This window comes from Balaenoptera acutorostrata, chromosome 5, assembly GCF_949987535.1.
Source record: "Balaenoptera acutorostrata chromosome 5, mBalAcu1.1, whole genome shotgun sequence".
Taxonomy (NCBI): Eukaryota; Metazoa; Chordata; class Mammalia; order Artiodactyla; family Balaenopteridae; genus Balaenoptera; species Balaenoptera acutorostrata.
In genome coordinates, this window is record NC_080068.1 from 35,014,774 (window position 1) to 35,041,860 (window position 27,087).

The 27,087-nt window shown below is 36.6% G+C and overlaps 1 protein-coding gene across 4 annotated transcripts in view; it reads left to right on the forward strand.

Moving 5' to 3' along the window:
- Nucleotides 1-27,087, forward strand: part of ARFIP1 (ADP ribosylation factor interacting protein 1) — a 132,129-nt gene that overhangs the window by 59,380 nt on the left and 45,662 nt on the right. For 3 of the 4 annotated variants that reach the window (XM_007189421.2, XM_007189423.2, XM_007189422.2), the window contains 3 exons: nt 5,594-5,689; nt 7,013-7,125; nt 26,248-26,469. In XM_007189421.2, the coding sequence (XP_007189483.2) occupies nt 5,594-5,689; nt 7,013-7,125; nt 26,248-26,469 (431 nt within the window). The remainder of the gene's footprint in view (nt 1-5,593; nt 5,690-7,012; nt 7,126-26,247; nt 26,470-27,087) is intronic. The other variant, XM_007189424.2, reaches the window with a different exon arrangement.

Below are 27,087 nucleotides of genomic sequence, written 5' to 3' on the forward strand. Positions count from 1 at the left end.
TTCCTAAGAGGACTAATAGGACTCAGTCTATAGTCATACTCCAGGCTATGATTATTACAGCAAAAGTATACCGAGCACAGTTAGCAAAGGCAAAGGATGCCTGAGGCGAAGTCTAGGGAAACTGGGCATAAGCTTGCAAGGATCTTTTCCCGGTTCCATCACACAGGACATGCTTAATTCCCCCAGCAGAGCTGTGACAACAAATGTGAAATGTTGCTAATGAGGGAAGGTAATTAGAGCCTCAATGCCCAGAGTTTTTACTGGAGATTGCTTGCTCACATAGGCACCCTCTGTGAGCACGTGCCCAGATTCCAGACTCCCAGAAGGAAAGCGTAAACCACATTGTTTGTATAAACAGTTTAGGCATAGTGAGCAAGTCTTACCATTTTGGGAATGGAGGGAATCACCCCAAAATTAAAGTTCTCAGATGCCAGCCAAGGGCCAGTCTTCTGTAAGCTGGTCTTTTTAAGGATAAGTAGTTAGACCTACTATGTTAGCTCTTTTCTGCACACATCCCATGTATATATGTCTATTTTTAATATAAAGAAAAATGCTTCGGGGCTTCCCTGGTGGCGCAGTGGTTGAGAATCTGCCTGCCAATGCAGGGGACACGGGTTTGAGCCCTGGTCTAGGAAGGTCCCACATGCCGCGGAGCAACTAGGCCCGTGAGCCACAACTACTGAGCCTGCGCGTCTGGAGCCTGTGCTCCGCAACAAGAGACACCGTGATAGTGAGAGGCCCGCGCACCGCGATGAAGAGTGGCCCCCGCTCGCCGCAACTAGAGAAAGTCCTCACAGAGAAAAGAAGACCCAACATAGCCAAAAATAAAAATAAATTAATTAATTAATTTTTTAAAAAAAGAAAGAAAATGCTTCTTTTTTAATGTTCTTGCCTATAATAACATTTTTTAGGTATTCTTTCATTTTCACACAAGTGAAAGAAAGTAAAATCATGTGGAAATTTGGACATGAAAATGGATCGTTTTCTCGACAGAGCTGTAGTTAAAGTAGTAATAGTTGATGTTCAATGAAGAATTTTAATTTTAATATTGCATTATAATTTCACAAAATAAAGATATCTCCATGCCTTTGTAATCCTTAGCCCTCTTGCAGATAATAGTATTCTATATTTTTATTATACTAATGGCCAATACTTTAGTCAGAAACAACTTATATTTTGGGACTTCCCTGGTTGTCCAGTGGTTAAGACTCTGCGATCCCAATGCAGGGGGGCCTGGGTTCGATCCCTGGTCGGGGAACTAGATCCCACATGCTGCAACTAAAGATCCCACACGCAGCAAAGAAGAGCCCATGTGCTACAGCTAAGACCCGACACAGCCAAATAAATAAATAAATATTTATTTTAAAACCTGTATTTTGAAATATATTCTTTGTTAAATGGATCCTGGAAATAGGCATTTAGGATAACCCAGTATAATATCCTCTGCTCTAGGCTGTAAAATGAGTGGGCTACCTACTGACATTATTTTTTTTCGTTTTTCATTCTTATGTTCAGAAAAATAAAGATATAGAAAGGGAGCATATGTGTCAGTATCTCCGTAGTCATTGCATAGCATTGTGGTGTTATTCTCTAGGGGATAACTTTGAATTTGAAAAGGTTGACTGATTGCCTAAAATTATGAGTGCTTAAAGATATAAGGCTTACTTTGCATAATGTGACAACATTTTTGGGCCAGTCACCAATTTCCAAATTTAAATGTCAACATAGAATAAAAAAAAAAAAAAAACTTTTACAATTAAGATATTTTAAGTATTTTCAGTGAAATTATTTAGCTGATGTTTGGTTTTATTCTTTCCCCCTTAATCAGAATAGTATTATACAATAATCGAAATCAGCTGGCCATTGTAACCTGCTGTGCATGAGCATGAAAATGCCAGTCACTTTCACTTGCTTATAGATCTATCTTAATCCTTCAAATTGGAATAAAAAATGTTTCATGATAATGGCGGTAATTTATGTCTCTTTGAATTGACTTTGTAAAACACTTTTTAACACAAACTGCGTTGTTAATCAGTATATGAAAAAGATAATCATTCTGCCATACTCAGATTAGTTGAGCATTTATTGGAAAGTTGTAGTTGTTTTAAGTGCCCTTGTTTTTGTTTTGTTTTTTATAAATTTATTTATTTTATTTATTTATTTTTGGCTGCGTTGGGTCTGTTGCTGCACGCGGGCTTTCTCTACTTGCGGCGAGCAGGGGCTACTCTTCGTTGCGGTGTGCAGACTTCTCATTGTAGTGGCTTCTCTTGTTGCAGAGCACGGGCTGTAGGCACACGGGCTCAGTAGTTGTGGCTCGCGGGCTCTAGAACGCAGGCTCAGTAGTTGTGGCGCACGGGCTTAGTTGCTCCACAGCATGTGGGATCTTCCCAATGCAGGGCTTGAACCCGTGTCCCCTGCATTGGCAGGCGGATTCTTAACCACTGCGCCAACAGGGAAGCCTTAAGTGCCCTTGTTTGAAGACATACATAGATAAATTGGAATGAACATGATTTTCTCATGTTTAAAATTTAGGAAATAGGTCTTATGAAAAAATATTAGGAGTTGGGGCTATGTTAGCTCTCTGGAGAAGTGACTGAATGATAACTTTAAATGACTCTATTACCATTTACTTTTCCATCTCTAGAGCAAATTTAGAAGAAATGATACTTAAATTCAGCCTAACAACAAGAAATACTGAAATCTGCCCAGCAAATACATTGTAGAATCAATAATAGTAGAAATCATGAATAAATCAACTCATAAGAGTGAAGTATACTTGGTATCTGAGTTTTGTTTTAATGGGGTTTTGATCATTGCATACACATATTCATATTCCTAGATTTCTGCTGTTGAGAGAAAACAGAGCTAACTCCCCAAATTTAGTCAATTAGCAAAAGCATAGAGTTTTAAGAATTATTTTTTGTTGGAATGATTTACTTATTTATTGTGAATGATTTTAGTAACTAATTTAGTCTAAATTAGTGGTTTAAAGGGTTGAAGATACAGAGAATAATTACCCTTGAGCAAACAGTTGAAGGTACACACTTACCTCAGCACCATGTCTTTTGCTACTTTAGTTTGGAAAGTTCTGTATCATTTGTTACATATATTATACATATCTCTTGTTATGTCATGGGATTATCTCTTATGTAAGATTAATAAACAGTAATAACCAGAACAACAGAGCTCTGTTCCTAGGATCATCAAGAAATGGAACTACAGTAGTCATCTTTTATTTAACACTTCCTTATACAATAGAAACCCTTGTGCCTTGGATAGTAGAGATAGTCTTTGTTTAAAATGGTGATTGAACCGGATAACGTTAAATGCCTTCCAACTCAACAAGTAATTTATGGATTCGTGTTTTCTGTATTGAATTTAGTAATGGAGACATGATGGTGTGGATTTGGAACATCTGAGTCTCTAATAAGAAGCTGTTTTAACCTCTCTGCACCTCATTTCTCCTGTAATTTAATGTAGTTTAATGTCCTGTAGAAACCCTTGTGCCTTGGATAATAGAGAGTCTTTGTTTAAAATGGTGATTGAACTGGATAACATTAAATGCCTTCCAACTCAACAAGTAATTTATGGATTCGTGTTTTCTGTATTGAATTTAGTAATGGAGACATTATGGTGTGGATTTGGAACATCTGAGTCTCTAATAAGAAGTTGTTTTAACCTCTCTGCACCTCATTTCTCCTGTAGTTTAATGTCAGACTAGTTGATTTCCGTTGTCCCTTCCAGTTTTCTTGTTTTGTTTTTTTGTTTGTTTGTTTTGGCCGAGTGGCATGTGGGATCTTAGTTCCCTGACCAGGGATTGAACCCGTGCCCTCTGCATTGGGAGCGCACAGTCTTAACCACTGGACCACCAAGGAATTCCCCTTCCAGTTTTAAATTTTATGGCTCAACAGATTTTTTTTTTAAAGACAGGTATCTCTCACTTTGAAAGGTAGCAGCAACCTATTTAGGTCTATTGCATGTTTGGATTTTAACATTAGATCCAGTCCAGATGAAGGTTTTCATATTATTAAACCTGGTGGCTGTTTCTGATCAGAATTTAGTATATCTGGGATATGAGAAAGTTGACGTTGATTCTTATTAGAAAATTTTAATTATAAATTTTGATACATTATGTATTTTCTAGAGAACTGGGAAAGAGTGTTAGTTGAAATAAAATTATCTTATAAACATTAAAATATACTCAGCTAAATGTAGAAGGATGTTAATAATTTTTTCAACTTCTTTTTAATTATCACTTCCCTAAAGATTTATAGCCTTTAGAATTTAAAATAAAGAAATCAGTTGAAGCTAATTTTCTTTAGTTTAATGCCAGACTGTTTTCTTAGTTTAATGCTGGCCATTAGCAACAATGTTGGATAGTCAGTTTTTCTTACTTTATAGGTAACTAAGGCTCAGAGACCTTAAGTAATTTGCCAGGGTGTTACTGACAAATTACTGATACTAAAATATTGATACTATGTGGTTAAATAGAGCCAGAATTTCAAACCCAGTTAGAATTTAAAACTCAGTTGTGTTTCACTCAAAAATTGTGTCATTTCCTCTGGTTCTCAAACTTAGTTGTGTTTGAGAATAGCCTAAGTAGCTTTTAAAAAACTACAGTTGCCTAATGTGCAGCATGGTGACTATGGTTAATAATAACGTATACCTGAAATCTGCTAAGAGAGTAGATCTTAAGTATTTTCACCACACACACAAAAGAGGTAACTATGTGAGGTGATGGATGTAATCATTTCACAATGTATACATATATCAAAACATCACTTTGTACACCTTAAATATATGCAATTTTTATTTACCTAATAAATAAATGAAAACCAAAAATCAATCGAATAAAAAAGCTAAGACTGTCAAAAAAAGAAAAAAAAGCCCTACAGATACCTGTTTCACTGATAATCAGATTTTATGGAATGTCTCAGGTATGTTTTAAAAGCTTCAGAAGTAATGCTTATGATTAATCGGAACAACACTCTGTATTAGCACTTCTCAAGCTTCAAAATGCATGCAGATCACCTGAGGATCTTGTGAAAATGCAGATTCTGGTTCAGTACATCTGTGGCAGGGCCTGAGTTTTGCATTTCTGGTGAGCTCCCAGGTGACATAATTGATGGAGACCCCTTGCATCCATACTATGAGTAGCAGTGACCTACACTATGTGATATTTGATTTATGATATGAAAATTTTGGCTACAGTTTCTGTGAAGGCTGTGATTAATTCACATTTCTATGAATTTTAATTATAAATTTGATACAGTGTTACGTGCCTTTGGATTTCTACTTGAAGAGCTTTCCTCCCTGTGTTAAAGTAGCAAGTGATAAAATATTTACTTGAGCTTTAAATCATTCAGCTATGGGACTTTAATCACATTCTTTTAATTGATTTGGAAACTAAGAACTCAGTCTGGTAGCATCCATTTATTATTAGTCCATTTCTGCAAGAAAACAAGTATATTAATTCTAGCTTTTAATCCTAGTTTTTGACTATCTTAAAGAAAATGTCAGTACACCTATATTCAAAATGTAAGTATGTGGAAGAAGAAAAGGATTTTCACAGTGAAATGTCTGCCCTTTTCAGGTTCCCCAGCACCACCCCTGCCATCTGTTATGTCTCCTGGCAGGGTGGCAGCTAGTCGACTGGCTCAACAAGGAAGTGATTTAATTGTTCCTGCAGGTATTCACTGCACTGATTGGATAAAGCCCTTCTTGCTACTGCTGAAACTAAACTAATTCACTCAGTTTCTTATCACTTGCTTTGTATTCTTAGGTGTGTGTTATTCTGGCTTTTTTGGTGGCTGCTTTTTTTTTTTTTTTTAACAATAGGGAAAATAATCTTTCTAGCCATGGCTTATCTTTCTGGCTTTTTGAAGTTTATTAGGCTCTATTTCAAACCCAAAATTTAATTTACCTTAACGATTACAAAACACTGTAAAATTTGATTCATTTTAAATCATCCTCTCTTTGCTCTGGAAAATGTTGGTTTACTTATTTGATCCTAAAGTGCTCTGCACTTTAATATTGCTGGACTATAAAAACAGGGAAAAAATAAACTTTGTATTTCTTTTTACATGAAATGTTAATATTTTATATTTTGTTTCTGTGAGAATTTTGTAAATTCTTAAATGTGCTTGATTTTGTATGCTGTTCTTTCTTAGATTGTGGTAAAGCTATATGATAAAGGCTGGGCTGGCTAGAGGAGTGAGAAGATTTTTGCTGACTGTAACCTTTTACAGACATTTTATAAAACATTTTCTCTTGTCTTCTTTTCATTGTTATTTTAAAATTATTATGAAGTTTCTATCCCAAGTCATTAGCATCATAAATGTTTATTAAATATTTTCTTCTGTGAAAAATATTTTACTATTAGGAACTATATAGTTGTAGAGTTGCTTTTATGTCATAATTTCTTGATTGTTGGAGTAATGCATTATCAGGGCTTTATACTGCCTGTATTGATTATGGCTTTTTTGAGAGGTGGGGGGTCTCTTGAGAAAAAACGAAGTACAATGTAGGTCTTGTTATAACACAGCCTCTTATACTAGTGGTAAGATATTTTTAATGACTATTTAAAATTATAGTGTTTTTAAATCCTACAAAATTACAATAACATTCTATTGCTGCTCTCTTCTGTGTAGTATAGTGAAAGGAGATCACTGTGAAGAGTGCGTGGCCTTTCAGATTTTCACTGACAGTTTTTTTAGAATCATTAGGTTATAAGATTAATTGTGGAAATTTTATTTTTCTTGAAGTAAACAGCAATGTATTTAGAAAGCCGGTTTGTTTTTAAGAAGATGGACAAACCTCAGAAATATATTTTTTTAAGTGTTAGGAAATTATCCTCAAAATGATTCCAGGAAGTTCTAGTCCTTCACTTTGTGGGAACTTTTTTATTTCTTTAAATGCATAAGTAGTTTAATTAGAACAGCATCAGTGTTTTGTTTTCTTTCTACTTGTCTTTATCTGGTTTGCATTTTTATCTTTTGTTCTGATCTTACAGGTGGCCAGAGAACGCAGACAAAAAGTGGACCAGTTATTCTAGCAGATGAAACTAAAAATCCTGCAATGGAAAAGTTAGAACTTGTTAGAAAATGGAGTCTAAATACCTATAAGGTTTGTAATTTTATTTTTTTTAATGTTTCCACCCTATCTGGCTCTAAGAATTTTCATTTGTATGTTATTCAAATTATTATTTTGCAATTATATGAATATATAGGAGAGAATAATGCTATTTAAACATAAAGATACAATTAGAAAAATGAAGTATTTTGTCTTATTGATCTTGGCATAAATGTATTTTAAAAAGTCAGTAGCAAGAGTTTAAAAAAAAACTACTAAAGTTCTTACTAATTGACAGATAACACATAGTTGAAGAAGAAATACAGTGCCTGGGAGGGAGCACATTTAGCTGTATACAGAGCTGCTCTAGATATGTTTCTCACAACCTGCAGCTTTTTGATGCTTTATAGCAGCTGAATGTCAAGAGAGGTGTATTAGTTTTCCAAAGTTTGGAATTCTCTGATGTATTGTAATAACTAAGCACTAACTGTACACACAGCAAATGAGTTGGACTTCAAAATTTATTGTTGTTAGTTGTATTGTTTCAGAGTAATTGTTGGGTTTTTTTTTATGTTCTTATAAAACAAATAAGCAAATTATTTAATCTATACTATATTTGATGTATTACAAATAGATAAGCCCCAAATCCACTTAGTACCTTCAAATCTTAACAGGGACAAGACGGTAGAATTCATAGAATAGTTAAGTGGGTGAAAGCCCTAGCAGTTCAAGTTAGAGCATTAGCCTTAACACTGGCTGTATTTGTGAATTGGTAGTGGGCCTAGTGGTTTGTAAGTCAGAAATTGTCTGTATTTTTATACGGGAGTCTCTTATGTGTCTTCTTTTTTTTTTTTTTTCTTCAATGGAAGGCTTTTTTTTTTTTTTTTCCAAAGGAACTCCTTTATTTATTTATTTATTTTTGGCTGTGTTGGGTCTTCGCTTCTGTGCCAGGGCTTTCTGTAGCTGCGGCAAGCGGGGGCCACTCTTCATTGCAGTGCGCGGGCCCCTCACTATCGCGGCCTCTCTTGTTGCGGAGCACAGGCTCCAGACGCGCAGGCTCAGTAGTTGTGGCTCACGGGCCTAGTCGCTCCGCGGCATGTGGGATCTTCCCAGACCAGGGCTCGAACCTGCGTCCCCTGCATTGGCAGGCAGACTCTCAACCACTGCACCACCAGGGAAGCCCTCTTATGTGTCTTCTAAAAAGTAATACAAAAGCGAATTTATTCTTTCAGTTAGTATTTTTAAAGTATGGTCTGCAGTTTTCTACAAAAGTACAGGTATTCTTAAGATGGTAAAAGCGCCCTGAAACTGCTACATGAATCTTTTCCAAAAAATTATTTAGTTCATGTCAGTGTAGAACTGAGAAATGCCAGTGGTAGCCATCAAGAAGGCATCAGTGGATGCCTGCGAAACTGTTCTCACTCAGGACATTCTGTTTACTCATTGCCCCTTTTGTTCTCAAGGACATGGATTCTCTCATTCCATGTATTGTTCTTCCCTTTGTATTCCCTCATATCACAACAGTTCACCCAAATATTCAAACGTCTACTTCATCTTCTCGCTGAATCTGCGTATCTAGTTAATTATTAAATGGATTCTGCCTCTTTAATATTCTTTGACTTTATCCCCTCGTCTCCATCTCACCTTTCACAGCCATATGATTACTCTCTCACATTACTGTAGTAGCTTCTTGACAAATTCTCTTAGCCTACATATTCTGCTCTGCCTGACATGGTTCATTCTTGCTTAAACCCCTTCACTCGCTCCCCATTGTCTTTAGAACAGCATGAATCTGACCCCATCTACCTTTCCAACTTCATCTCCTGCTGCTCCTCTCTTCACCCAGGGATCCAGTGATCCATACCAGATTATCCAGATATTTCCTAAACAAGCTGTGCTTTCTCACACCTCTACTACTTTGTTCACGGGGCTGTATTTGCCTACTGCTTGGAATTCCCCTTCATGCTCCCTTTCATTCCACTTGTTTATCTTTCATACCAGACTGAGCTTCATTCATTTATTTATTAAATTCTGTTCAGCCATTCCTTTGTTCATTTATTCCTGAAATTTGACTCTAACCATTGGCATTCTCTATCCACACATTTGGAGCCTAAAGAATATGGGCCTTATTTCTGAACTAAATCCTAGTAATTTTACAATTTACCAAATTAAATTTTTCTCATTTTAGCCTTCCTCTCTTATGTCATTTAATTTGTGTTTTCCTTGTTCTTTATCTTTTTTTTTTCCTATATGTGTGTGTTTGTCATGTATTTCTTTTCTTCTGTCTTTTACCTCTTCAGTAATCTGAGCTGAATCATGAAGATTCCAGTTATCTGTACATTAACATACCACATTCAGACTTTTCTGTTAATAAAAATGACCAGTCTTCATAATGTGTACACATGGCATAGTACTACGTGAAAGAGTTATTCTCTTCAGAGTGATCACTTTATTTTTAACTGAAAATTTTTTTTCATCAGAAAAGTTTGGATATCTCAGTCTAAGTCAAAAGAGAGAAAGTCCTAGCTTACATGATTTTATGAAGTTTGTAGCCCAGTGTGTCTGGGCTGACATAGGACTCTATTCTTGTGGCTTTTTGACCTTTTTGGTCCAAATTGTGAGCTGATATAGGACATTCGCTGTCATTTGGATAATCCTTCAAGTATTGATTCTGATTTGGGTGAACTAGGACTTTGCTTGTTACCCATCTTACTCTTGAGGACCTTGATTCTGGCTATGACTTTGATCCTTTCTTTCTTAGACTTCAGTTCCTACGTGATTTCTAACTTTAATTTCTTCTGTCTGTTTCTGTTCTCTAGCAAACACTTTAAGGCTTTTCCTAAAAGAGAATATTAACACCTCCTTTATTGGTTGTTAATTTTGGCTCCAAGAGCAGTCTGGTGATTAAAACCAAATATGTAATAGGAGTGATGTTAAGTTTAGGCCTTGAACCTATCTTCTTAAATATCATTATTATTATTATTAATTTATTTACTCATTTATAGCTGGGTCTTCATTGCTGGGCGCAGGCTTTTTCTGGTTGCAGCGAGCAAGGGCTACACTTGGTTAGCATGCACGGGCTTCTCATTGCGGTGGCTTCTCTTGTTATGGATCACGGGCTCTAGGTGCACGGGCTTCAGTAGTTGTGGCACGCGGGCTTCAGTCGTTGTGGCTCGCGGGCTCTAGAGCACAGACTCAGTAGTTTTGGCACATGGACTTAGTTGTTCTGCAGCATGTGAGATCTTCCCGGACTAGGGCTTGAACCCATGTCCCCTGCATTGGCAGGCAGATTCTTAACCACTGCACCACCAGGGGAGTCCCTTAAATATTATTTTAATCTACCTGATTTTATTCACACAGTTTGAATACAAAATTTATTTATTTTCTTATTTATTCTCATCTGCAGGAATAGTTGTGAATAATGAACTCTGGTTTATCATTTTTGTTTGTTTTGTATTTTCCTAGTATAGAATAGGGTACTTTAAGAAGTCCATCTTATTTTTTTAAGAATAATCTCACTTTCAGCATTCAGACCTGTTTGGCATCTCTTCCAACCACTAAATGTTTTTTAAAAATGTTTTAAGAATGTGCCACCAGTATTCACACCTTTATCAAGTAAATATTTGTTGTCTTAAAGCCAATATCTTTTAAACTTTCATTCCCGTTTTTCTTATCATATTACCTTATTTATTTACTTCTTGACCTGTCTCCCCTGTTCAATTTCTAGTTATTTCCTTTTATGCTCCCTTTTCCCCTATCCTTCACTCTTAATAACTCTTTTAATGTAATATCTATCAGTTGCTGCCATGAAATTATTCTTTTCCTTGTACTTAAATTGTTTTATTCCTTTTTTTTTTTTTTTGCATTATACAAAAGCTCTTGGTGCTATTTAAATACTAGTAGTACCCAGTGACTATCTTGTAAATTCATGACCTATACGGTGGTGATTTACGGTATTTTATACACTATTTATCATTATATTATCTTCCCCCAAGTAGGAGATCTATGTAGAGCAATAATTTACTTTCGCTTCTTCCTGCCCCTTTAATTTTGTTCCATTTGTCCTATTATTTTCAAAATGAATTCTTTTTTTTTCTTTACATTTTTATTGGAGTATAATTGCTTTACATTGTTGTGTTAGTTTCTGCTGTATAACAAAGTGAATCAGCAGTACATATATATATATCCCCATATCCCCTCCCTCTTGCGTCTCCCTCCCACCCCTCTAGGTGGTCACAAAGCACCGAGCTTATCTCCCTGTGCTATGCGGCTGCTTCCCACTAGCTATCTGTCTTACATTTGGTAGTGTATATATGTCAGTGCCGCTCTCTCACTTTGTCCCAGCTTACCCATACACCTCCCCGTGTCCTCAAGTCCATTCTCTACATCTGCGTCTTTATTCCTGTCCTGCCCCTAGGTTCTTCTGACCAATTTTTTTTCTTTTTTTTTTTTAGATTCCATATATATGTGTTAGCATACAGTATTTGTTTTTCTCTTTCTGACTTACTTCACTCTGTATGACAGACTCTAGGTCCATCCACCTCACTACAAATAACTCAATTTCGTTTCTTTTTATGGCTAAGTAATATTCCATTGTATATATGTGCCACATCTTCTTTACCCATTCATCTGTCGATGGACACTTAGGTTGCTTCCATGTCCTGGCTGTTGTAAAGAGAGCTGCAATGAACATTGTGGTACATGACTCTTTTTGAATTATGGTTTTCTCAGGGTATATGCCCAGTACTGGGATTGCTGGGTCATATGGTAGTTCTATTTTTAGTTTTTTAAGGACCCTCCATACTGTTCTCCATAGGGGCTGTATCAATTTATATTCCCACCAACAGTGCAAGAGGGTTCCCTTTTCTCCACACCCTCTCCAGCATTTATTGTTTGTAGATTTTTTGATGATGGCCATTCTGACCAGTGTGAGGTGATACATCATTGTAGTTTTGATTTGCATTTCTCTAATGATTAGTGATGTTGAGCATCTTTTCATGTGTTTGTTGGCAATCTGTATATCTTTGGAGAAATGTCTATTTAGGTCTTCTGCCCATTTTTGGATTGGGTTGTTTGTTTTTTTGATATTGAGCTACATGAGCTGCTTGTATATTTTGGAGATTAATCCTTTGTCAGTTGCTTCGTTTGCAACTATTTTCTCCCATTCTGAGGGTTGTCGTTTCGTCTTGTTTATGGTTTCCTTTGCTGTGCAAAAGCTTTGAAGTTTCATTAGGTCCCATTTGTTTATTTTTGTTTTTATTTCCATTTCTCTAGGAGGTGGGTCAAAAAGGATCTTGCTGTGATTTATGTCATAGAGTGTTCTGCCTATGTTTTCCTCTAAGAGTTTTACAGTGTCTGGCCTTACATTTAGGTCTTTAATCCATTTTGAGTTTATTTTTGTGTATGGTGGTAGGGAGTGTTCTAATTTCATTCTTTTACATGTAGTTGTCCAGTTTTCCCAGCACCACTTATTGAAGAGGCTGTCTTTTCTCCATTGTATATTCTTGCCTCTTTTATCAAAGATAAGGTGACCATAAGTATGTGGGTTTATCTCTGGGCTTTTTATCCTGTTCCATTGATCTATGTTTCTGTTTTTGTGCCAGTACCATATTGTCTTGATTACTGTAGCTTTGTAGTATAGTCTGAAGTCAGGGAGCCTGATTCCTCCAGCTCCGTTTTTCTTTCTCAACATTGCTTTGGCTCTTCAGGGTCTTTAGTGTTTCCATACAAATTGTGAAATTTTTTGTTCTAGTTCTGTGAAAAATGCCAGTGGTAGTTTGATAGGGATTGCATTGAATCTGTAGATTGCTTTGGGTAGTATAGTCATTTTCACAATGTTGATTCTTCTAATCCAAGAACATGGTATATCTCTCTATCTGTTTGTATCATCTTTAATTTCTTTCATCAGTGTCTTATAGTTTTCTACATACAGGTCTTTTGTCTCCTTAGGTTGGTTTATTCCTAGGTATTTTATTCTTTTTGTTGCAATGGTAAATGGGAGGGTTTCCTTAATTTCTCTTTCAGATTTCTCATCATTAGTGTATAGGAATGCACGAGATTTCTGTGCATAAATTTTGTATCCTGCTACTTTACCAAATTCATTGATTAGCTTTAGTAGTTTTCTGGTAGCATCTTTAGGATTCTCTATGTATAGTGTGTTATCTGCAAGCAGTGATAGTTTTACTTCTTCTTTTCCAATTTGGATTCCTTTTATTTCTTTTTCGTCTCTGACTACTGTGGCTAAAAGTTCCAAAACTATGTTGAATAATAGGGCTGAGAGTGAACAACCTTGTCTTGTTCCTGATCTTAGAGGAAATGGTTTCAGTATTTCACCACTGAGAACAGTGTTGGCTGTGGGTTTGTCATATATGGCCTTTATTATGTTGAGGAAAGTTCCCTCTATGCCTACTTTCTGGAGGGTTTTTATCATAAATGGGTGTTGAATTTTGGCAAGAGCTTTTTCTGCATCTATTGAAATTACCATATGGTTTTTATCCTTCAATTTGTTTAATGTGGTGTATCATATTGATTGATTTGCATATACTGAAGAATCCTTGCATTCCTGGGATAGACCCCACTTGATCATGGTATATGATCCTTTTAATGTGCTGCTGGATTCTGTTTGCTAGTATTTTGTTGAAGACTTTTGCATCTTTGTTCATCAGTGATGTTGGCCTGTATTTTTCTTTTTTTGTGACATCTTTGTCTGGTTTTGGTATTTGGGTGATGGTGGCCTTGTAGAATGAGTATGGAAGTATTCCTCCGTCTGCTGTATTTTGGAAGAGTTTGAAAACGATAGGTGTTAGCTCTTCTCTAAGTGTTTGATAGAATTCACCTGTGAAGCCATCTGGTCCTGTACTTTTGTTTCCTGGAAGATTTTTCATGACAGTTTCAATTTCATTACTTGTGATTGGTCTGTTCATATTTTCTCTTTCTTCCTGCTTCAGTCTCGGAAGATTGTGCTTTTCTAAGAATTTGTCCATTTCTTCCAGGTTGTCCATTTTATTGGCATATAGTTGCTTGTAGTAATCTCTCATGATCCTTTGTATTTCTGCAGTGTCAGTGGTTACTTCTCCTTTTTCATTTCTAATTCTATTGATCTGAGTCTTCTCCCTTTTTCTCTTGATGAGTCTGGCTAATGGTTTATCAATTTTGTTTATCTTCTCAAAGAACCAGCTTTTAGTTTCATTGATTTTTGCTATTGTTTCCTTCATTTCTTTTTCATTTATTTCTGACCTGATCTTTATAATTTCTTTCCTTCTGCTGGCTTTGGGGTTTTTTTGTTCTTCTTTCTCTAATTGCTTTAGGTGCAAGGTTAGGTTGTTTATTCGAGATTTTTCTTGTTTCTTGAGGTAGGATTGTATTGCTATGCTTCCCTCTTAGAACTGCTTTTGCTGCATCCCATAGGTTTTGGGCCGTTGTGTTTTCATTGTCATTTGTTTCTAGGTAATTTTTGGTTTCCTCTTTGATTTCTTCAGTGATCGCTTGGTTATTTAGTAGTGTATTGTTTAGCCTCCATGTGTTTGTATTTTTTACAGTTTTTTTCCTGTAATTGTTATCTAGTCTCATAGTGTTGTGGTCAGAAAAGATACTTGATATGATTTCAGTTTTCTTAAATTTACCAAGGCTTGATTTGTGGCCCAAGATATTCTCTATCCTGGAGAATGTTCCATGAGCACAAGAAGAAAGTGTTTCTTGTTGTTTTTGGATGGAATGTCCTATAAATATCAGTTAAGTCCATGTTGTTTAACGTGTCATTTAAAGCTTGTGTTTCCTTATTTATTTTCATTTTGGATGATCTGTCCATTGGTGAAAGTGGGGTGTTAAAGTCCCCTACTATGATTGTGTTACTGTCAATTTCCCCTTTTATGGCTGTTAGCATTTGCCTTATGTATTGAGGGGCTCCTATGTTGGGTGCATAAATATTTACAATTGCTATATCTTCTTCTTGGATTGATCCCTTGATCATTATGTAGTGTCTTTGTCTCTTTTAATAGTCTTTATTTTAAAGTCTATTTTGTCTGGTATGAGAATTACTACTCCAGCTTTCTTTTGATTTCCATTTGCGTGGAATATCTTTTTCCATCCCCTCACTTTCAGTCTGTATGTGTCCCTAGGTCTGAAGTGGTTCTCTTGTAGACAGCATATATATGGCTCTTGTTTTTGTATCCATTCAGCCAGTCTGTGTCTTTTGGTTGTAACATTTAATCCATTTACATTTAAGGTAGTTATCGATATGTATGTTCCTATTACCATTTTCTTAATTGTTTGGGGTTTGTTATTGTAGGTCTTTTCCTTCTCTTGTGTTTCCTGCCTGGAGACGTTCCTTTAGCATTTGTTGTAGAGCTGGTTTGGTGGTGCTGAATTCTCTTAGCTTTTGCTTGTCTGTAACAGTTTTAATTTCTCCGCCAAATCTGAATGAGATCCTTGCTGGGTAGAGTAATCTTGGTTGTAGGTTTTTCGCTTTCATCACTTGAAATATGTCCTGCCACTCCCTTCTGGCTTGCAGAGTTTCTGCTGAAAGATCAGCTGTTAACCTTATGGGGATTCCCTTGTATGTTATTTGTTGCTTTTCTCTTGCTGCTTTTAATATTTTTTTTTGTATTTAATTTTTGATAGTTTGATTAATATGTGTCTTGGCATGTTTCTTCTTAGATTTACCCTGTATGGGACTCTCTGTGCTTCCTGAACTTGATTGACTATTTCCTTTCCTATATTAGGGAAGTTTTCAAGTATAATCTCTTCAAATGTTTTCTCAGTCCCTTTCTTTTTCTCTTCTTCTTCTGAAACCCCTATAAGTCAAATGTTGGTGCGTTTAATGTTATCCCAGAGGTCTCTGAGACTGTCCTCAATTCTTTTCATTCTTTTTTCTTTGTTCTGCTCTTTGGTAGTTATTTCCACTATTTTATCTTCCAGGTCACTTATCCCTTCTTCTGCCTCAGTTACTCTCCATTGATTCCTTCTAGAGAATTTTTAATTTCATTTATTGGTTTGTTCATCATTGTTTGTTTGCTCTTTAGTTCTTCTAGGTCCTTGTTAAATGTTTCTTGTGTTTTCTCCATTCTATTTCCAAGATTTTTGATAATCTTTACTATTATTACTCTGAATTCTTCAGGTAGACAGCCTATTTCCTCTTCATTTGTTTGGTCTGGTGGGTTTTTACCTTGCTCCTTCATCTGCTTGTGTTTCTCTGTGTTCTCATTTTGCTTAACTTACTGTGTTTGGGGTCTCCTTTTTGCAGCCTGCAGGTTCCCGTTGTTTTTGGTGTCTGCCCCCAGTGGGTAAGGTTGGTTCAGTGAGTTGTGTAGGCTTCATGGTGGAGGGGACTGGTGCCTGTGTTCTGGTGGGTGGGGCTAGATCTTGTCTTTCTGGTGGGCAGGATCATGTCCAGTGGTATGTTTTCAGTGTCTGTGAACTTATGATTTTAGGTAGCCTCTCTGCTAATGGGTGGGGTTGTGTTCCTGTCTTGTTAGTTGTTTGGCATGGGGTTCCCAGCACGGGAGCTTGCTGGTCATTGAGTGGAGGTGGGTCTTAACATTGAGACGGAGTTCTCTGGGAAAGCTCTTGCCAATTGATATTACCTGGGCCCTGGAGGTCTCTGGTGGTCCAATTTCCTGAGCTCGGCTTTCCCACCTCAGAGGCTAAGGCTTGACACCCGGATGGAGCACCACGACCCTGTCAGCCGCACGGCTCTTCCTGGGAATTCCCTAGCCATCCAGTGGTTAGGACTCCGAGCTTTCACTGCCGAGGGTACGGCTTCGATCCTTGGTCGGAGAACTAAGATCCTGCAAGACACCGCCAAAAAAAAAAAAGAAACAAAGAAACACCTTTTCCTGGAGACAAAGTGTCACTGCATGCTTCTGAGAAAGCTCTCCCAGCAACTCCAAAATGAATTCTTAATTTATAAGTATGGAAAACTGGGTAGGACCACCAGCTCACTGTAAGTCATATACATTTTCAGGGACTTGGAGAAGGGTAAAGAACTGAGATTCTTAATTCTCTTCTATTTTAAACTCGCTTTATAATATATACTGACCTCTAATTTTATATTTCAATTTCAGTATTTACTGGGAAGCAACTTAAATAAAAATCTGTTTTTTTTATTGATCATATGAGAAACTTGCTCTGGGACCCTGATGAGTGGGGAAATGCCTAGCACCTTTATATTTTCTCACTGCAGCTTTCTTTACACAGTAGCTCCACGTAGGCTATCTGTAGCACTCTCACTTCCAGATTACTTAGATTTTCCTTAAGAGTAGTTATCTGTGTTGAAATACAAGCTCTGTAAGTTCAGTTTCAAAATTTGTTTCAAGTGTCCAGATTTATCTTATGCCTCCATATTCACTGTTGCCTTACTTTTCCCACTGCTGTAGCTTCCTGAAAACAAAAAACATTTCCTCATTAAACCTTTGACCCTGCTATCTGCTTGTAACCGTTATTTCTATGAAAAAATGACCACTCACACAACAGTAGACATTTCTTTCATTTTGCCCAGTCTACCAAACTCCTTCAGTGAATTCTGGCTTCTTGATTTTCAACAAACTATTATATCTGGGTTGCCTTGGAAGGTACCACATGCTTTGGCTTGCGAGCAGAGTAAATGCCTCTGATAATATTCTGTTGCATAGGGAAAATCCTGGTGTGGATGAAAAGTGGGAATGAGTGGTATATCTCCTTTATCTTTTTACCATTTCAGATATTATTTCTTGCTGATGTGTCTCTTGTTAAAATCACGAAGTCTGCAGTTAAACTTTTCTCTTGATGTGATTTTCATCTCCCAGGAGTGTTTGTGTGTTTTCCATAGAAATAGTTTTATCTCCCTTCTGTGAGTTTGGCCTCTCACCTTCCTATCATTTTCTGTATAGTTAATTTCTCTGCTTTTTTTATTTATTTAGTGATTTATTCAATTGTATGTTTATTCGGTTACATATTTAACAATTTGTTTGCTCATCACTCTTTCTTTTTTTTTTTAACATCTTTTTTTTCTTTTAAATGGATGACTACAACAAAAGCAACAATGATTGCAATTACCAAACATGAAACACACTCATACTATGTCATAATATTGACATTCAGTCCAGTAATCCTCTACTGTAACAGCTCCTTTACTTTGCAGTGAAAATTGATTTGTATATTTTTTGCCTCTGAGTACTTGTGGGATTTTTTTTTTATTCAAACAGAAAGTCACAAAAATTATAATCATCCTCATCAGTTCACTCAGTCCCATGTAATTAATTTTTTTTTCATCTTGATCTTTTGTTAGCACTTTTATGAATTCATCAGTTTTCCGTTAGAGTTCTGAAAATGCTTATTCATTAAGTTCAGCAGTATAGTCAGTTACCAGAAACCTGTACTTGTCAGAGTCTTTTCCATGAATTCCTTGAAGATGAAACCCTTTTATAGGAACATATTTGCAAAAGCATCAGAGTACACCCAGAACTGTCTGTAAATGACAAAAGACTTAAAAATGACCACGGTTAAGGATTTGATGAAAGTTCATAATAATGTAATTGACAAGGTAATTTAGTTATTTCTGAGATATACATTTTAAAGTAATAACTAGAATTATGACTTATAACATTTTACCAGAACATATAATATTTTTAGAAATTTCATGTAATGTCTGAAACATTTATATTAACACATTTCCATATAAATAACTGAAAGAAAGTTTAGTTATTAGTTGTTTTTTTTGTTTGTTTGTTTGTTTCTTTATACTGCAGGTACTTACTAGTCATCAATTTTATACACGTCAGTGTATACATGTGAATTCCAATCGCCCAATTTAGCACACCACCATCCCCACCCCACCTCAGTTTTCCCCCCTTGGTGTCCATACGTTTGTTCTCTACATCTGTGTCTCAACTTCTGCCCTGCAAACCAGTTCATCTGTACCATTTATCGAGATTCCACATACATGCGTTAATATACGATATTTGTTTTTCTCTTTCTGACTTACTTCACTGTCATACATGACAGTCTCTAGATCCATCCACGTATCAACAAATGACGCAATTTCGTTCCTTTTTATGGCTGAGTAATATTCCATTGTATATGTATACCACATCTTCTTTATCCATTCGTCTGTCAATGGGCATTTAGGTTGCTTCCATGACCTGGCTATTGTAAATAGAGCTGCAATGAACATTGTGGTACATGACTCTTTTTGAATTATGGTTTTCTCTGGGTATATGCCCAGTAGTGGGATTGCTGGATCATATGGTAATTCTATTTTTAGTTTTTTAAGGAACCTCTGTACTGTTCTCCATAGTGGCTGTATCAATTTACATTCCCACCAACAGTGCAAGAGGGTTCCCTTTTCTCCGCACCCTCTCCAGCATTTGTTCTTTGTAGATTTTCTGATGATGGCCATTCTGACTGGTGTGAGGTGATACCTCACTGTAGTTTTGATTTGCATTTCTCTAATAATTAGTGATGTTGAGCAGCTTTTCATGTGCTTCTTGGCCATCTGTATGTCTTCTTTGGAGAAATGTCTATTTAGGTCTTCTGCCCATTTTTGGATTGGGTTGTTTGGTTTTTAAATATTGAGCTGCATGAGCTGTTTATATATTTTGGAGATTAATCCTTTGTCCGTTGATTTATTTGCAAATATTTTCTCCCATTCTGAGAGTTGTCTTTTCGTCTTGTTTATGGTTTCCTTTGCTGTGCAAAAGCTTTGAAGTTTCATTATGTCCCATTTGTTTATTTTTGTTTTTATTTCCATTACTTTAGGAGGTGGATCAAAAAAGATCTTGCTGTGAATTATGTCAAAGAATGTTCTTCCTATGTTTTCCTCTAAGAGTTTTATAATGTCTGGTCTTACATTTAGGTCTCGAATCCATATTGAGTTTATTTTTGTGTATGGTGGTAGGGAGTGTTCTAATTTCATTCTTTTACATGTAGCTGTCCAGTTTTCCCAGCACCACTTATTGAAGAGACTGTCTTTTCTCCATTGTATATCTTTGCCTGCTTTGTCATAGATTCGTTGACCATAGGTGCGTGGGTTTATCTCTGGGCTTTCTATCTTATTCCATTGATCTATGTTTCTGTTTTTGTGACAGTACCATATTATCTTGATTACTGTAGCTTTGTAGTATAGTCTGAAGTCAGGGAGTCTGATTCCTCCAGCTCCGTTTTTTTCCCTCCAGACTGCTTTGGCTATTCGGGGTCTTTTGTGTCTCCATACAAATTTTAAGATGATTTGTTCTAGTTCTGTAAAACATGCCATTGGTAATTTGATAGGGATTGCATTGAATCTGTAGATTGCTTTGGGTAGTATAGTCATTTTCACAATATTGATTCTTCCAATCCAAGAACATGGTATATCTCTCCATCTGTTGGTATCATCCTTAATTTCTTCATCAGCGTCTTATAGTTTTCTGTGTACAGGTCTTTTGTCTCCCTAGGTAGGTTTATTCCTAGGTATTTTATTCTTTTTGTTGCAATGGTAAATGGGAGTGTTTCCATCATTTCTCTTTCAGACTTTTCATCATTAGTGTATAGGAATGCAAGAGATTTCTGTGCATTCATTTTGTATCCTGCAACTTTACCAAATTCATTGATTAGCTTTAGTAGTTTTCTGGTGGCATTTTTAGGATTCTCTATGTATAGTATCATGTCATCTGCAAACAGTGACAGTTTTACTTCCTGTTTTCTGATTTGGATTCCTTTTATTTCTTTCTCTTCTCTGATTGCCGTGGCTAGGGCTTCCAAAACTATGTTGAATAATAGTGGTGAGAGTGGACATCCTTGTCTTGTTCCTGATCTTAGAGGAAATGCTTTCAGTTTTTCACCATTGAGAATGATGTTTGCTGTGGGTTTGTCATATGTGGCCTGTATTATGTTGAGGTAGGTTCCCTCTATGCCCACATTCTGGAGAGTTTTTATCATAAATGGGTGTTGAATTTTGTCAAAAGCTTTTTCTGCATCTATTGAGATGATCATATGGTTTTTATTCTTCAATTGGTTAATATGGTGTATCACATTGATTGATTTGCATATATTGAAGAATCCTTGCATCCCTGGGATAAATCCCACTTGATCATGGTGTATGATCCTTTTAATGTGTTGTTGGATTCTGTTTGCTAGTATTTTGTTGAGGATTTTTGCATCTATATTCATCAGAGATATTGGTCTTAATTTTCTTTTTTTGTAGTATCTTTGGTTTTGGTATCAGGGTGATGGTGGCCTCATAGAATGAGTTTGGGAGTGTTCCTTCCTCTGCAATTTTTTGGAAGAGTTTGAGAAGGATGGGTGTTAGCTCTTCTCTAAATGTTTGATAGAATTCACCTGTGAAGCCATCTGGTCCTGGACTTTTGTTTGTTGGAAGATTTTTCATCACAGTTTCAATTTCATTACTTGTGATTGGTCTGTTCATATTTTCTGTTTCTTCCTGGTTCAGTCTTGGTAGGTTATACCTTTCTAAGAATTTGTCCATTTCTTCCAGGTTGTCCATTTTATTGGCATAGAGTTGCTTGTAGTAGTCTCTTAGGATGCTTTGTATTTCTGCGGTGTCTGTTGTAACTTCTCCTTTTTCATTTCTAATTTTATTGATTTGAGTCCTCTCCCTCTTTTTCTTGATGAGTCTGGCTAATGGCTTATCAATTTTCTTTATCTTCTCAAAGAACCAGCTTTTAGTTTTATTGATCTTTGCTATTGTTTTCTTTGTCTCCATTTCATTTATTTCTGCTCTGATCTTTATGATTTCTTTCCTTCTGCTAACTTTGGGTTTTGTTTGTTCTTCTTTCTCTAGTTCCTTCAGGTGTAAGGTTAGATTTTTTACTTGAGATTTTTCTTGTTTCTTTAGGTAGGCTTGTACAGCTATAAACTTCCCTCTTAGAACTGCTTTTGCTGCATCCCATAGGTTTTGGATCGTCGTGTTTTCATTGTCATTTGTCTCTAGGTATTTTTTTATTTCCTGTGACTTCTTCAGTGATCTCTTGGTTATTTAGTAACGTATTGTTTAGCCTCCATGTGTTTGTGTTTTTTACAATTTTTTCCCTGTAATTCATTTCTAATCTCATAGTGTTGTGGTTAGAAAAGATGCTTGATATGACTTCAATTTTCTTGAATTTACTGAGGCTTGATTTGTGACCCAAGATGTGATGTATCCTGGAGAATGTTCTGTGTGCACTTGAGAAAAAAGTGTAATCTGCTGTTTTTGGATGGAATGTCCTATAAATATCATTTAAATCTATCTGGTCTATTGTGTCATTTAAAGCTTTTGTTTCCTTATTTATTTTCATTTTGGATGATCTGTCCATTGGTGTAAGTGAGGTGTTAAAGTCCCCCACTATTATTGTGTTACTGTCGATTTCCTCTTTTATAGCTGTTAGCAGCTGCCTTATGTATTGAGGTGCTCCTTTTTTGGGTGCATATATATTTATAATTGTTATATCTTCTTCTTGGATTGATCCCTTGATCATTATGCAGTGTCCTTTCTTGTCTCTTGTAACATTCTTTATTTTAAAGTCTATTTTATCTGATATGAGTATAGCTACTCCAGCTTTCTTTTGATTTCCATTTGCATGGAATATCTTTTTCCATCCCCTCACTTTCAGTCCGTATGTGTCCCTAGGGCTGAAGTGGGTCTCTTATAGACAGCATATATATGGGTCTTGTTTTTGTATCCATTCAGCAAGCCTGTGTCTTTTGGTTGGAGCATTTAATCCATTAACATTTAAGGTAATTATCGATATGTATGTTCCTATGACCATTTTCTTAATTGTTTGGGGTTTGTTTTTGTAGGTCCTTTTCTTCTCTTGTGTTTCCCACTTAGAGACGTTCCTTTAGCATTTGTTGTAGAGCTGGTTTGGTGGTGCTGAATTCTCTTAGCTTTTGCTTGTCTGTAAAGCTTTTGATTTCTCCATCGAATCTGAATGAGATCCTTGCCGGGTAGAGTGATCTTGGTTGTAGGTTCTTCCCTTTCATCACTTTAAGTATATCATGCCACTCCCTTCTGGCTTGCAGTTTCTGCTGAGAAATCAGCTGTTAACCTTATGGGAGTTCCCTTGTATGTTATTTGTCATTTTTCCCTTGCTGCTTTCAATAATTGTTCTTTGTCTTTAATTTTTGCCAATTTGATTACTATGTGTCTCAGCGTGTTCTCTTTGGGTTTATCCTGTATGGGACTCACTGTGCTTCCTGTACTTGGGTGGCTATTTTTTTTCCCATGTTAGGGAAGTTTTCAACTATAATGTCTTCAAATATTTTCCCGGGTCCTTTCTCTCTCTCTTCTCCTTCTGGGACCCCTATAATGCAAATGTTGTTGCGTTTAATGTTGTCCCAGAGGTCTCTTAGGCTGTCTTCATTTCTTTCCATTCTTTTTTCTTTATTCTGTTCTGCAGAAGTGAATTCCACTATTCTGTCTTCCAGGTCACTTATCCGTTCTTCTGCCTCAATTTTTCTGCTATTGATTCCTTCTAGTGTAGTTTTCATTTCAGTTATTGTATTGGTCATCTCTGTTTGTTTGTTGTTTAATTCTTCTAGGTCTTTGTTAAACATTTCTTGCATCTTCTCGCTCTTTGCCTCCATTCTTTTTCCGAGGTCCTGGATCATCTTCACTATCATTATTCTGAATTCTTTTTCTGGAAGGTTGCCTATCTCCACTTCATTTAGTTGTTTATCTTGTTCCTTCCTCTGGTTCATAGCCCTCTGCCTTTTCATCTTTTCTGTCTTTCTGTGAATGTGGTTTTTGTTCCACAGGCTGCAGGATTGTAGTTCTTCTTGCTTCTGCTGTCTGCCCTCTGGTGGATGAGGCTATCTAAGAGGCTTGATGGGAGGGACTGTGGTGGGTAGAGCTGACTGTTTCTCTGGTTGGCAGAGCTCAGTAAAACTTTAATCCACTTGACTGTTGATTGGTGGGCTGGATTCCTTCCCTGTTGGTTGTTTGGCCTGAGGCAATCCAACACTGGAGCCTACCTGGGCTCTTTGGTGGGGCTAATGACAGACTCTGGGAGGGCTCACGCCAAGGAGTACTTCCCAGAACTTCTGCTGCCAGTGTCCTTGTCCCCACGGTGAAACAAAGCCACCCCCCGCCTCTGCAGGATACCCTCCAACACAGGCAGGTAGGTCTGGTTCAGTCTCCCCTGGGGTTAACTGCTCCTTCCCCTGGGTCCCGATGTGCACACTACTTTGTGTGTGCCCTTCAAGAGTGGAGTCTCTGTTTCCCCCAGTCCTGTCAAAGTCCTGCAGTCAATTCCCACTAGGCTTCAAAGTCTGATTCTCTAGGAATTCCTCCTCCTGTTGCCAGACCCCCAGGTTGGGAAACCTGACGTGGGGCTCAGAACCTTCACTCCAGTGGGTGGACTTCTGTGGTATAAGTGTTTGCCAGTCTATGAGTCACCCACCCACCAGTTATGGGATTTGATGTTACTGTGATTGTGCCCCTCCTACCATCTTATTGTGGCTTCTCCTTTGTCTTTGGATGTGGGGTATCTCTTTTGGTGAGTTCCAGTGTCTTCCTGTCGATGGTTTTCCAGCAGCTAGTTGTGATTCTGGTGTTCTCGCAAGAGGGAGTGAGAGCACGTCCTTCTACTCCGCCATCTTGGTTCCTCCTCTCTCTGCTTTTTAAAAAAAGAACTCCTTTATAAAAAATGTTTATTCATAAAAATCCTTAGTTGATGTTAAGAGAGAATGTGTCAGAGAGTTCATTTCAATTTTAGAATAGAAAATATGAATAGCTAAATATAAATTTATGTGTATTGACAAGGAAAAGTCTCAAGATATTCATTCTTAGGAAAGAAATGCTCAGGATATTATGTATAGCATAGCATAGGCTCATGTTTACTTTAAGAATATTATACATGTGATTATATAGGTTTAAAGGAGAGTCTAGACTACCCATCAAACTATTAATAGTTTTCTATTATTTAGTTAAATTAAAGGACGGAAGAGGAATTCCATTTTTTTTTAATTAATTTATTTATTTATCTATGGCTGTGTTGGGTCTTCGTTTCTGTGTGAGGGCTTTCTCCATTTGTGGCAAGCTGGGGCCACTCTTCATCGCGGTGTGCAGGCCTCTCACTATTGCGGCCTCTCTTGTTGCAGAGCACAGGCTCCAGACGCTCAGGCTCAGTAATTGTGGCTCATGGGCCCAGCTGCTCCGCGGCATGTGGGATCTTCCCAGACTAGGGCTCGAACCTGTGTCCCCTGCATTGGCAGGCAGATTCTCAACCACTGCACCACCAGGGAAGCCCAGGAATTTCATTTTTATTTCATTCATTATTTTAACTTTTACAATATATATTAATTCTGTGACCAAACCTTTGAAAGACATGATAAAAGTACAAATTTGCAAATTTTAAAAATTGCAAAACTTATTTACTACTTTTTAGAATATTTTTGTTAGGTTTAAATGATAAGGATTATATTAATGTCCTACATTGTTACTCTAAAAATTTATTGTTGAGTAGTGAATTTGCTTGTAATTTTTTATTTCTATCAAAAATTACTAGAAAACTTATTTTCATGTGCTCTAAAGTTTAGGTACTTTAAAAAATTGTAAATTCCTGTATCATTATTTCTGGGACAGAGATAGAATAACATAGAATAGAATAACATAATTTAATTTTATCTGGGCAAAAGTAGAACAATTCAGGAGTCTGTAATCACTACCTCTTTCTCTTTCTCTGTCCCTCCCCCTTCCCTCCCTCTCCACCTCCTCTTTCTTCTTTCTCCTTCCTTTGTTCCCCTCATTCTTCCTACTCACACACATATACACAGCTATTTAAGGGGAAAATAGAAGGAAAAAAAGCATTTGAAACGAATAAGAGAGTAGAATTTTGGTATTCTTATTATCCCTATATTAATAGTCCAGTATTGTTCTTAAATCAGTGCCAAGTATCTTGGTTGTTTTCAGTAATCTACTGAAGTGCACAAAGCTTGAAATATGATTATGTGAGAGAGCTCATCTGGCAGTATATAAATTAGCTAGATAAGTCTTAAAACTTCCTATAATAAGTAATAGTTAATAAACATGTCTGATAAATTTACTTTCTGAGTCCTGATGAACCTCTAAGGGGGCTGACAATTTTCAGTTTGTTAGGCTAGCTTGTTTGAAGCCAAAAATGGTGTATGCCATATGCTCCAGCATTTGCACTTTGGATTGCTGTATTACTGTTTTTTTCTTTTGTTCTTTTTTTTCTTCCTAAACAAAGTATATCTTTCCACTTTTAGTGCACTCGACAAATTATCTCTGAGAAGCTGGGCCGTGGATCAAGAACTGTGGACCTTGAACTTGAAGCTCAGATTGATATATTAAGAGATAACAAGAAAAAATATGAAAATATTCTAAAACTGGCTCAGACATTGTCAACCCAGCTTTTCCAGATGGTGCATACCCAAAGGCAACTTGGAGATGCATTTGCTGACCTGAGTTTGAAGTCACTAGAACTCCATGTAAGATTATTTGAAATAAATATTGGGGGGTGAGGGGGATGAAAATGGCAATAGGAGTATACTAAGAGGTAAGTTGTTACATTTCTGATTTGCTGAATTCTTAATAAAATTATAATCTTGTGGTGTTCTTTAAGATATTTCATATAATTTTCAAGAAGGCCCAACTGACTTTTATCAGCATAGTGGTCCAGTTGTACCCTAAAGAAGATGTCATCTGGAGGTTTCAGGGGAAGGGAACTTGGTAAAGGAAAGGAAAAAGAGTACTCAGCCTGCTTGAGCCTAGAAAGAATCATAGCTATGTATATAGCTGGGCGTGGGTAAAAAGTAAATTCAAGCACCTATTGAAAATCTCCTACGTAGTCTCTGAATGTCCTGAGCAAAGAGTAGCTTGCTTGACTGGATTTGTGATACACTTTTACTGAAATCATTAGTGTAAAATTGTGAATTTTAGAATGAAATTATTTTTCTGTATATATCTATATAAGTATTCAGCAAAGCATTATTAACAATTTCTTATGATATCTTAAGTGACTCCTTTTATGTCTTTTTTTTTTAACTCATGTGAAGCCAAAAGGTACAGAAATTCCTTGCCTACAGACTTCTAACTTGCACAGTTAG